The sequence below is a fragment of the Phaseolus vulgaris genome, chromosome 1, assembly GCF_000499845.2.
Source record: "Phaseolus vulgaris cultivar G19833 chromosome 1, P. vulgaris v2.0, whole genome shotgun sequence".
Taxonomy (NCBI): domain Eukaryota; kingdom Viridiplantae; phylum Streptophyta; class Magnoliopsida; order Fabales; family Fabaceae; genus Phaseolus; species Phaseolus vulgaris.
The window spans coordinates 2,468,413-2,482,807 of NC_023759.2; the positions used below are offsets into that span (position 1 = coordinate 2,468,413).

Below are 14,395 nucleotides of genomic sequence, written 5' to 3' on the forward strand. Positions count from 1 at the left end.
CACATTCTTGGCTACTTTATAACACTTTTTTTTTATGTATGTTGCTAAATCTCACTTTCTATATGCGTATATTGTTCATCTGCATAATCTATTTTGATATATTGGTATGTATGGATGAGATATATTTGCTATTATATGGATAAGATATGGGACACAAAGTCCTATTCTCACAAGGGGTTATAGGAATAAGGGTACCAGAGATCGATATGACCCTAGTTTTTGAGTCTATAGATGATTCATTTGGTATTTTAAGGCTAGTCAGCAAATTTTTACAGCACAGAAACAGAAAAACAAACCATTTAAAGTTTTGGGTGGCACCATAAAAATAGTCACTATTGGTGTGAAGGAAGAGATTTCAGTCACTATCAAGATAAAACCAAAAAAAGAAACACTTAAAACTTGTTTTATTAAGTGTAAAACTGAAGAAGCATGCTACTCCTTATGAAAGAAAAAACGCAGGGGGCTTTAACCAACCAGGCACCAATCCATGAATGGTTCATTGAATGTTAGTTACCAACACATATCCATCCATGACTTCATCTGTTGCTTAACTTGCCCCATCTTCATCATCAAATTCAACATCATCAGCATCATGAATCTGTAGGTCATCTACACGAGCACCATTAGCACCATTGGAATCTGCCTCATCATCTTCTATTGGAACAAACAAGCATAAGTCATCTAACTCTGACTCTTCATTGTTGGATGAGCTTTCATTACTCTCTGTAATCCATTCATCATCAGAAGAAAGATCGTCTATGCTATATTCAATAGCTTTTCCAGCTTGGTGCCTTTTGGCTAACTTTGAATCACTAGCAGTAAATCATTCAATGTCTGTTGCCTTAGACGATTTCTTCTCTTCATGTGTACCTGAACAAATAAAAACCAAATAAATAAATGGCTAAATAGATAGGTTTACAAGTGAAACTAACAAATTTTACCATTTCAAAGGCATTCCGGTTATCCGCACACCCTACCGAATTGGTTGTCAAACTCAGTATTCGTTTAGCATAATGTTGAAGCTTGGGATGTTCAGAACCACATGAATCCCACCAATCAGATGGATTTTTGGTTTTAATTGCAATCTTTGCTATTTCATTGCCAAAAAAGTTTCTTGCATGCTTGAAATCTTCGAGCATAAGATCAACCGTAGACCAGTCTTGCTTTGCTATCATCTTGTATAAAGACTCGTACGAACCAAGTTTAACTTCAAAATCTTCTTCGAAACTAGGATCATAATGGAACTGAGGGTTAAGATAATAAGCTGTAGAATGCAAAGGCCTAAGAGTTTGTTCGTCCCATCTTTCATCTATGATGTCCCGTAGAGGCATATAACTAAAAAGAGAAAAAACACTATAATCAGAAGTAGTTCTCAGGGGAGCAAATCAAATTCATTTTAACAGTGAATTAGAGCACACTAAAAAAGTTTACGTTTCTTGACAGATTTAAAGGCATGCTATATCTTCTCTTTTACACACTTCATTTCCTCATAAAGGAAACCTATGACTGGTTTCTTGTCCAAACTCACCAAATGCAGCAGCTTGATCAGAGGACTAGCACCAATCAAGCAAACCACAATACTTTTCCAAAACTTATCATCCATAACAACACCTTGAACAAGTTTTCCACCTGTTGTTCCAGCAAAACAACTGGATTTCCATTGTTTGGATGTAAACATCTTCTCCAATGCCCCCTTGTTACCATAGAGACACTTCAAAGTTAGATAGCATGTGGCAAATTTAGTCACTCCAGGTCTAATCAAATCTTTACCCTTAGTACAATGATGCAACAAAGGAACCAGACAGCCTCTCTCTCTCTCTCTCTCTCTCTCTCTATATATATATATATATATATATATATATATTTAATTCTCCTCCCATTTGCAACTGTGTCTCTATGGATCTGCAACCTTTTCATAAAACCTCCAGCATCAAATTAATGTTATCTATCAATAGCAAGGTATCCAAAAAAAAAGTCTCCTCCTTTTCCTCACCAACATTTTCCCAGCAGCTTTATAGTTAGATTCATTCCTAGTAACAACTTGAACAACATTTTCTTCCCCAACTTCCTCCACAATGCCATCAAAACAGTTTTGCAGTTATCAGATGCATTAAGAGATTTAAGAAAACAGTACCTTTGGAGCTGTTGACAAAGAAATTGCAAATAGTGACCCCATAGCTATTAGTCCAATCACCAGTCAAGATAGAGCATCCTGTTTTCTTCCATTCAGCTTTACGCGCCTCTATTGATTCCTTGATCTCAGCCACTTGTTGTTTCAAATATTTCCCTCTAAGTAGAGGGTGGCTTGAACCCAGCGCCTGGCATATGGTTGAACATTTTCTGAAAAGCTTCCCCTTTTGCAGCCTTCAAGGGAATGACATTGATGTAGAAAAACCTAGCAATTTGCCTGCAGGCTTCCTCTCTCATATCCACGTTGCTGCTGGATTCAATGCTTTTAGTTGGCTCTTAAATTAGGTCGCTCCATTTACCAATTGAAATCACAATTTGAATGTTTGATGCTGAATCGTAAGATTCTACTAGTTCAATCGTAAGGATCGTACGACTCTACGAGTTAATTCGTTAGAATCGTACGATTCTACGGTCCGAGTTTGCGATTTTGACAACATTATTTGAAGAGGTTTTTGCAGATTCTTTCTGGTGATGGTTGCAATGATGTTCAGGCAATCCATGAAGCAGAAATTGTTCTGTTCAGTCCAATTTTTTCATGGATTTCTTGGTTTTCTGCAAATGCAATTCATAGACACTGAGAATTAATCTCTTCAGAGCTTAAAGTATATAACAACTCTGTATTCATTTATAGTATGATTTAATTATACATGTTAGCATAAGAAATGACAAAAACAAACTCTAGTACTTTTGAACCCAATATCTCTAAATACAACCTATATGAACCGGTAAAAATACTGGTTTAAGGTTTAATAATCAAACAAGTATTGATGAAACTATTTTTATTAATTAAAAATGCACAAACAATATTAAAAACATATGATATTATAATTTTATGATTATAAAAATTAAAATAAAACACAAATGTATACTTTCTCAATATTTAAAATATGTATAAAAGTTAAAATAAAAAATTTGTATATTATCTGATGGGGCTCTTAGGGGTTATTCAGGTCTTGCCGCTTGTGGAAATATTTTTTGTGGAAGTATTAGGAAGTTTATTGAAGCTTTCTTTGAGTTTTTTGACATTCAGACTGCTTTGGTTGCTGAATTTTATGGAGTTATATATGCTTTGGAGGAAGCTCAAAAGTTGGGTCTTACTAATGTCTAGTTCGAATGTGACCCTGTCTTGGTTTGTGCTGTGTTTACTACTAGGACAAATGTTCTTTGGATGCTTCGTAATCGATGATTGTCTTAGTTACTGTGGAAAAATCAAGTTTATGGTTACTCATTTTTCACGAAGGGAATGCGTGTACTGATAAGTTGGTTAATTTATGATTTATTCATAGAAAATCTTTTCATTGGTATAATAGACTTCCATCTAGTCTATTCTTAGAATTCTTTATTAATAGGTATAGTCTTCCTATGTATCGTTTTTGTTAACATATGAGTTTTGGTATAATCCCCCATATTTTTGTATTTTTTTAATAATACTTTTTCATGTGATGACAAATGATTGTTGTTACTTGAAGTGTTAGTCTAGATGTCAAGTAGCATAGTGATGCTGCCTAACATGAAAAAATTTTATATATTTTTTTTTTATATTATAAAGTTTCAATAATATATATATCAATATTTATTCCCCGCTATAGTGAGATGGTTTTAAGAAACATGGTATTATTTTCTTCAACTTTATGCTAAAGCAACAGTTGCAATCAGACTTAAACATATAAAATGTTGTAATAATAAAAACTAAACAATAATAATAAATTTTTTTAGTGGTAGAAGATATTCTCTCATGCTTAAAATGTAACACTAATTATTGTTTGAGAAAAAAATTATCCCTGTTCTTAACAAGACATTAGAGGGACACATACCTAATCACGACCTAACCTTGCTTTTAATTACTCCTTGTGGGCTCCACATTAGACTAACCTGTAATAAGCACTCAATAGAGACAAAAAGTTAGTACTCATTCAAGATATTTTCATTAATAAATTCAACTCACCCTCTCTTAATAAAGAAACTATTTATATATATATAAAATAAAATAACTATAAATTTATTATTTTAAGATTTTAGATTAAAAATAATGACATAATTTCTATATGAGTTTGTTAAAGATTCATTAATGTTTAATATTCCTTAAAAAACTTAACAAATGATAAAAAGAATCATCATTCAAATACTCGTGCTTAAATATATAGTTTTTTTTGTGTAAAATATAAAAAAAAAATCAATTAGCTCACTTATAAACTATGAAGCTCTTACACTCCTCTTAAACGGCGTATCACTGACCGATATTTGTATCGGACACCGACACTCATATGACACCTGTAAGATACATATTCATGAAGTGTCTAATTCAAAAAGTATTTGTTAGATTTTTGACAATTCTAATATGGTTTTAACACAATTTTTTTTTTAAAATACATTAATTTTCTAAAAAATCAAACTTTATTATATAAATTGTTAATATGATTATAAAAATAAAAAACAAATCATTGTGAACCAGTCATAAAAAACATCTTTTCTGCTCCAAAAATAATCTGGAATATACTTGTGCACATAATTTTTTATTGTCAAATGATATAATTTATAATTATATAATATATAGATCCGTACCCCCTATCCTAAATTTTAGAGATTGTACGTATTACCGTATCCGTGTCCGTAACGTATCAGTGTCCGTGACGTATCAGTGTCCGTGACGTATCAGTGTCCGTGACGTATCAGTGTCCGTGACGTATCAGTGTCTCTGCCAGTATTTTTGCTACATACCTTATAAACCTTATAAATTAATTATTTTCTGGTAGAAATTCAAGATAATGGAGATAAACAATCAGAAGCTTCTATACATGTTTTTAATTATAATAATAAATTAAAATATGACATTTACTCTATTTCTTTCCCACTAAACAATTCTAATTTAACTTATCTTATTTTTTGACTTCCTTTATTTCCTAAAATGTGAGTTATAATTATAAAAAAAATTAGCTCCAAAAAAGAAAAAGAGGTTGAGAAAGTTGATTTTCAGTCACGGGTTTGCGATGTGCCTCGCAACCACGCCACAGTAGAGAGTATGTGGCACACCACACATTCCGAATATTCCACACCACCTGTTTGAATAATTCCCTTTCAAGCTTCCACACCACACCACGCCACACACACACCCTCATTGTTCACTTCAAATTTCATCACACATAAAACCAAACCTTCTCTCTCTTCTCTCTATTCGTCTGAATCAGAATCTTCCATTTCTTTTCATGGCTTATTGTTCACCTTTCTGCATATTTCTCTCATCCTCCTTCTCTCCCAATTCCGTTCCCTTCAATTCTCATTTCCATTCCATCACCTAACACTCTCCAACGCTCTCCTCTCCACCCAACACAACACCGTTGGAGCCGTTACCGTTATGGGAAAGCGTAAGAACTCATAACCATATCCTGTTATATCGCATTTTCTAGGGTTTATTCCTCATCTTAATTATCCGATCCATCGCGTATTAATTGAAACTGCTTAGTTTATTAACTCACTAATTAATATGAGAATGTTAAGTGCTGTTATTATGACTTCGCGGCGAATGAATGAAGTTGTTGGTTGTTTTTGTGGTGTGTTTTGGTTATGTATGAGTAGGTAATTCTCAACGTAAAAGTGCTGCAATGTTGGATAGCGACGATGATAGTAGTAGTGTGAGTTCGTCGTCAACTTCGCGAACTGATCACGTCTCCGTCTCAGGGAACGAAGAAGTGCTCGTCGATCAAGATGCTCTCCTCGATCAAGCTCTCGATTCCTTGGATGAGAAAAGGTGCTTGCATTAGTGTTTACCACTGCAATTTCCAAATCTAAAATTATAACAAGTTTTATTTTACGAGTAAACTCAACTAATGGAAAATCTTCATGGATATGACTTTTAAACTAGTTAGTTATCATTAAATTCAACGAACTTACTGCACAGGATGGTTTATGGTGTAAAAGATTTTTACACTATCAGTGCATGTATAAATTTTGTTCGCTTTTGGAAATAAAGGAGTTCCACGAGGGAGAGAGCATTGTCGGTGATCGTCGGGGCATTCAGTAGCAACTTGCAGCATCAGTTTGTGGATAAGAAGTAAGCAACTATCGAATTTTACATTATTCAACCGTCTGCTTCTTTCTTTTGTATCATTTATTTACCTGATTGCATTGCATGTGTTACAATTTGCCTAAGCAACATAAAGAAAATTGATACATGTGCTTTGTCCAACCTAGCCACATGTCTTGTATTGTAGTCTTCCCGTTTACTAGTAGCAAGCTCTTCTTTGGCCTTAAGAGGATAGCTTTTACTTTGAGTTAAACTATATTTTGATTGTGTGTCTAGAGATATGGTTAAATAGAGTATATAAGTAGCAAAAAATCTTACCTTATAAGCCAATTTTGTAAGGTTGAGTGAGTCGACATTTCCTTTCTAAGAGATTGCATAGAAATAATGAAGTCAACTTGGGGAAGTCAGGAAGCTCAATTTAGTTCTGAAGGCCGAAATTGATTTATCAGTGTTTTTTTAACGGGTGTGGTGTGGCTATTGTCCCTTTCAATTGGCTATTCACATCCCACACTGCTCACTTTTCATTAATAATTTATCATGTAGTTGACAGAATTTAAGAAATTGCCATGAAAAGTATGTAGTGTAGAGTATGAATGAGTAGGTTTTGGAGTTCCAATAGCCCCACCCCTGTTTACTTGCCGAAAATGAAATTGATTGAAAAAGTGCTAAAGTACACTCCTTGTATATTGAACAGAAACTGTTTCCTGTTTTGATGACCAAACGCTAAAAGATAAATAGTATCCTTTGCTGCTTAAATTTCCTTCTTTAGACTTTTATGTCTAGAAATTTCAATATTTCTGTCTTATCAAATTCACAACCAAGTTGTCAATTAATTTCAGTGTTTCAGTCTAGTAATGATGCTTAATGCCTTTGTGTTTTATGCTGTGTTCCTAAATCTTATCATTATTTCTAATATACTTACTTTGTCAACTGGCTGGTTTGTGTGCAAAACTATATTAACCTGAAAAAAAATGTTATATGTTTCCCATATATATCTTTTATCTTTCAATAGGATGGTTACTACTGGATAGTATCAATGTCAAAATGTATTTATGTTGATTACAGAGATGTTATATCTTGGCCTGGCCATTGGTTTATTTATCTCAATAATTATGATGTTTCTAACTTTGACGTCCTTTCCTCCATCAGATTTGCTACTTTATTGCATTCGTGTCTTGCTTCAATAAAAAAGGGATCCAAAAAGGCATCTGCAGAGGAGATTGCTTTGGCATCACATGCCATTGGTAAGATGTGGATCATTTTATGAATGTTTAATGTTGCATTCATATAATGATATAATTAAACATATATGTTGATTATTTTGTAGGTTTACTGTCCTTGACTATTGGATGTGGTGATAATCGTTCACGGGAAATATTTGAGGAAACAGCTCGTCCTCTTGATGAATTTCTCACATCTAAATCAAATTTGACAAAAATTCCTTCAGTAAGTATTAGCAAGATATAGATTGTTTTGTTGTTATCCTAGCTTTTGTTCTCTGTTGTAAATTGGGGCCATGAAGACCAAGCCCATTAGGCTTTCAGAAGTCAGTTTTCGTTGTGTTTCTGTTTCTAATCAGTTGTAACTAATCATTACAGTTTCAATTGATTCTAGAAGTATATATAAACTCTGGACAAGCTCTCAGTGGTTAGATATCAAAATACCAAAGATTTCACAATACTCTCAACTTTCTCTCACTTTCTCATGTTTTACTTTCTCATGAATTTTAACAGTAAGTAGGAGTTTGGATATTTTGGAAAGTCTTCTGTACTCAAAATTTGCCTTATGGTTCATTAGAGACTCTGATTCTGAATCTTCTCTCTTCAATGCCATTTATTTTTATAGTTGCTGGAATGCTTGGCTATAATCACTTTTGTTGGTGGGAATGAAGAGGATACAGAGAGATCAATGGACATACTGTGGCGAGTGATTCATCCCAGATTAGGTTCCAATGTAGGCATTTATTTCAATTATACTTGTTAGTTTTATTTCTATTATGCTTATCAATCCAAAGTGTTATGCGTTCTCTACTACTAATTGTTTTACTTTCAAGTATTATTTAACTTTTCTACCTTAAATTTACTGTCTTAGCTATTTTGTTGTTTAGGTAGTCGCAGTCAAACCTTCTGCTCCATTAATAACTGCTGTGGTATCTGCTTGGTCCTTTCTCCTATCTACAATGAGCGAGTTGAAGCTAAATTCTAAAAATTGGCAAAAGTAAGCTGTCCTGTTTCTATGTATCCATTTTCATTTAATCCTGCACTAGCTTTTGGTATTGCAAAAAGTGCATAACTTGCACTTTTACTTGGCTTAGTTATCTAAGTTCTACAGATGACCAGGGACTGCAGTTAGTTGGATTTTCCCTCATAAAAACCAACCCTGAGTGCATTTCAGATCTGCATTCTAGACTTCTGAATAATATCACCTAGTTCTTGACTCATTTCTTCGTTGCTATTGGGAAAAGAACTAAGAGCCTCTGTGTGCATTCATTTTTATAGTTGACATGCAGTTTGGCAATCTAAATTTTTTTGGACCTGTTTGTTATAAAAGCAGGTGTACTAGGATTTGATTACCAAAAGGTTGACTGAAAGTTTAAGTGGGGACAGGGAGGATGAAATTGTGTTATGAAGGATTATGCATGCCTATAATTTTTCTCCCATGGAACTTGGAGTAACATAGGTACTGAGGGCAGGGAAAATGTTAAAAGAATTATTAAATTAAAGATATATTAAGGATCAGTTTAGATGATGTAATTCAAACGACTGGTTAGAGTTTTAATACTTTTTTCAATGTTATCCATATGGGATATGGTTCTAAATTATGAATTCTATCTTTGGGTTGTGTACATCTTAGAATTAAAATTCTAAGTTTCACAGTGTAAAAGTTTTTCCGTCCAATGTATGGCCATATATGGTGCAGTTATTGACTTCTACAATAATTATTTTAAAAGTCAGGTGTGGGATGCATTCAGTTTCTTGTTTTTTGGGTTGAGCACAATTTTAATTTCATAGTCTGTGTAGTATTCACAATTTCTTAGGGTGGTGAGTAAGTGCATGGATTAGAGTTTGCCAAAACTGATTTTGGATAAACTTTATTTTAGAAATTTGATTCTGATGAGAAGTGTGGTTGAGGGAATTGATTTTTGTTTGGAAATATTGAGGTGAAACGTGATTATAATACATCAAATGTTGTGTTGATCAAAATCACTTTTTGTTGTAATGATTAATATGGGCACAGAAATATTGTTAAAGTAAGGACATAATATTTAAGCATGATGATATTTTTATCAATACATGTTGAACAGGATTTTCCTTTTCCACAAAAATGTTGCTTTTGTCGTGGTGCAACAAAACCATGGTTTTGATCTATAATCAATTTTGTTCAAAGATTGCTTATAATATTCAGAACCTTTTATGTGATTCTCCGTTATTAAAACACGTAGCCAAAATTGCAATAAGAATTGAAAAGGGCCCCAGTCATCATTTTGTATCTCTAGGAATTGTCACGAGTTATGATTCTAATTCTTAAAGGACTCCCTTAACATAATTAAAATTAAGATTCAAATTCAATTCCAAGCTCAAATTCCTAACTCCTAATTTAATTAAATTGAATCTTGACTATGTTTTATGCTTGTTTATTGTCTGGGATCCAAATAATTGATTTTGTTGTTAATGCAGTTCAATATCTTATTTATCAAGTCTTCTAGACAAGGAAGACCGGCCTGTGCGTATTGCTGCTGGTGAAGCACTGGCTGTAATTTTTGAGAATGGAATTATAGAGAAATTTTCTACTGATTCTAAGGGTGCAAGTGAAATGATTCGAGAAGGGATTAACCTGCAGGAAAGTTACACCCATTTACAAGGATTGAAAGGGAAGGTCATCAATCAAGTGAAAAACCTTTCTGTTGAGGCTGGTGGAAAAGGTTCTGCTAAGAAAGATCTTAATAATCAGAGGAACTTGTTCCGAGATATTGTGGAATTTTTTGAGGTACTTGAGTTGCCTTTCTGATTAATTGTAATTTATATTCTAAGTCTTGTGACCTAAAGATCATTGGTTCAAATCCTGTAAACAGCCTCTCCAGTTGTAGGGTTATTGCATGTGGAACACATGCTTCTTTACTGACTTTAATACCTTGTGTTACCAGTATGGTTACTCTCCTGAAATTTCTGTGAAAATTGGTGGTGATTCACTGCAGACATCTTCATGGTCCCAGATGATACAGGTTTTTATATATTTTTTCATTAATCTATTTTTCTGACAAAAGGTTCCCTTTCTGTGTTAAATTTTAACATACATCTTTTGCAGTTGAACTTTCTCAAGCACTTTTTAGGGGGAGGATTCATCAAGCATATGCAGGTTGGCTTTCTCTTGTCACTTTTGAACAATAACATGTTAGTTTTGCTGAAAAAACTTATTTATTTCGGTGGTTACATTGTTTCCCTTTCTCCCTTGGCAAATTAGGAAAATGTGTTCCTTCAAGATGTATTTAATTTCACACCAAAGAGAAGATATCTTAATAACAATGAACATCGGATGTCTAGCGGTGAAAAGGTTGGCTTCTATTACTGATTTTGCTTAACTGTGATGTGTTTTTGTTACTGAAGGTCGTCTTATCTGTTTGCTACTCTCACATGTTATATACTTATTTTTTTCCTGTTTCTTGTCATTGTGTACTTATCTGCATTATTGACCCTCTTGCAGAGAATGTTCAAGTCTCCGAATTCAGTTCAGAACAAGACTAGGACACAATTACTTAATAAGCAACGGTTGTTATCTGAGGTTGGTATTCTTGCCATGTAACGATCTTAAGAGCATTCGTGTTTGATACAAACTAGTTTTCTCTATCTATTTCTCTATACTGTTTATTACACAAGGAACCAAATTTTCTGGCCATAATCATGCTTTGCCATTTACGTAATCATCTTAATATTCACACCGTGCTGAATTTTGTTCCCTTTATTTCCTCTTCTGATAAACTACAGGGCCGAAACTTGGGTCACTACGCAACCAGTATGGTTGACGACGAGGCGTTTTGAGCTGGATATGTAATTATTAGCAGGGATTGTGTTCATTTCATGATTCGATCATTAATTTTATACTTTATTATTTTCTTCACTCCAGCCCTTTTGAATTAATGGCTAGGAAAATTATTTCTGCACACTATGCCAGTTTCACATGACATATATATGCCAAAATAACATCGTATGCATGTTCTTAATTAAACACTCAAATTTTACATTGTAACGAACTTGTTAACTGTTTATCCCAAAAAGAACTGATCTGGTTAGCTTGCTTATTATTATTCTAATGCAATAAAATAAGTGTTCCTAGGTTTCCCCTTTATTTTAGTTTCAATTGGAAGACGGCAGAGTTTATCTTCAAATAGATTTAAATACTTAAAAATGGCGAGTTAAAGCAAATTAATACAATAGTGATATTAAAGATAAACCCATCCAATATTAATAATGCCAGTATAAATATATTGTTTATAATTTTTGTTTAATTTTAATAGTTTTGTTTAATGAAAAAGAAAGAGTTAAAAAGAAGTTTCACTCCTGTAAGTAAATTTATGGGCTTGAGTTGTTAATCCAAACTCTAGTTTGTGAGAAAATTTGGAAAATGCGTTGAAGCTGTAAAGTATGAAGGGTGAGAGAGAAGGAAGGTGACATAACAGAAGCATGTGTTGTGTGTGAGTATGAGAAAGAGAGAAGGAAGGTGACATAACAGAAGCATGTGTTGTGTGTGAGTATGAGAAAGTGGCTGGTTGCTGAAGGAATCTCGGCTGCAGAAACGACAAAACTAAAGCTAAAGCAAAAGAAATGCTTTATTATTATTATTTTAAATATTAATAATACACTTTTAACACTTTTTTTATAATATTAATAATACACTTTTAACACTTTTTTTATAATTATATTTTATTAAAACTCACAGTTTATATAATCAATCTCTTTTACATTGATTCTCTTGGTAGATTCCCGCAAAATGAGGTCCATGTGAATGGGTTCCTTTTGAAGGATTTGTCCATGTGCCTCCCTTTGAATCTCCTGCCAACCATCATTGCTTATCTAACTTTTGAAAATTCTAATTCACTCTCTATAAAATATTAAAAACATCACCACTTATCATCATCTTCTCAACCATTTTTCAACAAAATTCAGCCCAAAATTTATTTAAATTTTGTATCCAGTTCTTTAACTTTCTAGAAGATAACTAATTTGTCAAATTGCCTTTTGAATTCTATTTGTTAAAATGATGTTTTTAATCTTCATCTCATCATTTGGAATGGTTAGGGCCATTTAGGATAATTTTTAATTGCAAGTTTGACTTTAAAAAAATAACAACCATTTCTTTCAAAGTTAAATAACAACTAATTTTAAGGTTTTTCTTCTATTTTTTTAGTTTTAAAATAGGTTACGCACTTTAAAAATAAATTTAAATTCAAAAAACTTATGAAGTTATTAATAATCATAATTACTAAAGAAAACAATTTAGATATAACTTTTAAAAGTTTTTTATACTATCATCTAAGATTTAAGGCATATGATATAATAGTTTTTTTTTATCGATTGACAATGTATATTTTTAATAATAATAATAATAATAATAATTCATAAAAAAAAACTCAATTATTGCATGATAATTTTCCTAGACAGTGCTCACACCATATATTCCCTTTAATCATAAGATGGAATTCAATATAAAATTACGCAACTTTTTTAACTGATTCAAAGTTTGCAGGTCATGCATGCATGCACACATAATTTATCAGATCTTAGTTTGTTATAATTTTAAAGACGTATACTTTATTATATTATATTATATATATAGTTTGTTTATAAATAAAAATCATATTAACATCTCTAAAATTAAAAGTTTAAGAGTGATTAAAATTCTTTTTACACATACACATGTTAATAAATTACAGTTAAAAAATAACCAAAACTGACAGTCAAACAGTCAATAATTAGAGATACAATTTCTTATAACAAATGAATGGTAGTATTAAAAATAGTAATTTAGAAATAATTTTTTTAAGAAATTTTTATTTTTCAGAAATTAACTAAGTGTGATTAAACTGTAACATCACACTCTCGGATATAGGATACGAAAGTCATCAAATATTAATTTGTATCATAGCACGATAATTAAGAGAGGTGTGTCCTAATTTATCCGCTAATCTCGTTAATTTCAAAAAGTGACATTCAATTCTCAGCAAAAACAAAGTTTTTTTTTGGTAAAAGTACAATAATTATTTGTGGATATATAAAAAGTTATGCATAGTGGATAATCATTCATTTAAAAATTGTCATGCTAAATTTGTTAAGTTTTATAATAATAATTATTTTGATAAAAGACATAATAACTATTATTTGTGATTTATGATGGAATGAACATGAAACTTGTTTACACTTGAATGTATAATCACTAAACTCTTAATTTAAATATTTAATTTAACTATTTATATATATAAAATATCAAATTACTCTTCATCCATCCTTGTCTCATATTTTTTTAATCTAATAATTGTAAAAATACTTTTATCACATTAAAAAAAGGATATTAAAAAAAAACTTAATCATCCTCTTATTTATATATTCATATATAAAAGCTTAAACCATTTTTTGTTTTTTACCATTACATTAAACTTACACTTCTCTCCTTCTAAATTTTTCTTTTACAAGATATTAAATAAACGAGTTTAATGGTTACGTGTAACAAATTCTCCATTCATCATAATCTTGTTAAATTGGTTTCTTTATTTATAAAATGTTTTGGATTTGATCACTGTTAACATCACTCTTATATATTCTTAATTTAATCTATATATTGTTTTGATCTAGGGAGGGACCAAACTATGAGTGTACCAACATGTACAGTAACAAAATTAACACACATATATATATATATATATAAATTACAAAATATGATATTTTATTGGTCTGATAGAGACTTAGAAGAAAAATATAATTTAAAAAAAAACTTTAAGTATAACGAAAACTTTATAAAATAAAAATTAGTAAAATAAGATTTTTCAGGTATTATCTATATTATAAATTATTCTCATGTTTAATCAAATAAAAAATTGTATTAATACTGTGTGCTTTCATTATTTGAAAGTAAAGTTTGTAACATGAAGCATAGGAAAATCATTATATATGTTTTGGTTACAGTAACTGACAA

At 31.6% G+C, this 14,395-nt stretch overlaps 1 protein-coding gene and 1 long non-coding RNA gene across 2 annotated transcripts; one reads left to right on the forward strand and one right to left on the reverse strand.

Annotated features, from left to right (window-relative positions):
- Window positions 1-335: 335 nt before the first annotated feature.
- On the reverse strand, window positions 336-2,807 carry LOC137816555 (uncharacterized). Its single transcript, XR_011081823.1, has 3 exons — window positions 2,135-2,807; window positions 942-1,335; window positions 336-870 (listed from the first exon to the last, which is right to left on the reverse strand). It is a non-coding gene; the product is annotated as an uncharacterized lncRNA (long non-coding RNA).
- Window positions 2,808-5,139: 2,332 nt separating this feature from the next.
- On the forward strand, window positions 5,140-11,455 carry LOC137816556 (uncharacterized). The gene is made up of 13 exons (XM_068619739.1): window positions 5,140-5,552; window positions 5,764-5,935; window positions 6,158-6,238; window positions 7,361-7,455; window positions 7,539-7,657; window positions 8,057-8,164; window positions 8,319-8,428; window positions 9,889-10,198; window positions 10,356-10,433; window positions 10,517-10,567; window positions 10,673-10,762; window positions 10,913-10,990; window positions 11,194-11,455. The coding sequence occupies exons 1-13, from the start codon at window positions 5,543-5,545 to the stop codon at window positions 11,245-11,247; spliced, it is 1,356 nt and encodes a 451-aa protein (XP_068475840.1). The 5' UTR covers window positions 5,140-5,542; the 3' UTR covers window positions 11,248-11,455.
- Window positions 11,456-14,395: the final 2,940 nt, after the last annotated feature.

Bases quoted from the DNA above. Each gene is read 5' to 3' on its own strand.
- LOC137816556 (XM_068619739.1), top strand. The intron at 6,239-7,360 runs GTAAGCAACTAT...TTCCTCCATCAG, and splicing joins CATCAGTTTGTGGATAAGAA to ATTTGCTACTTTATTGCATT. The intron at 8,429-9,888 runs GTAAGCTGTCCT...TTGTTAATGCAG, and splicing joins AATTCTAAAAATTGGCAAAA to TTCAATATCTTATTTATCAA.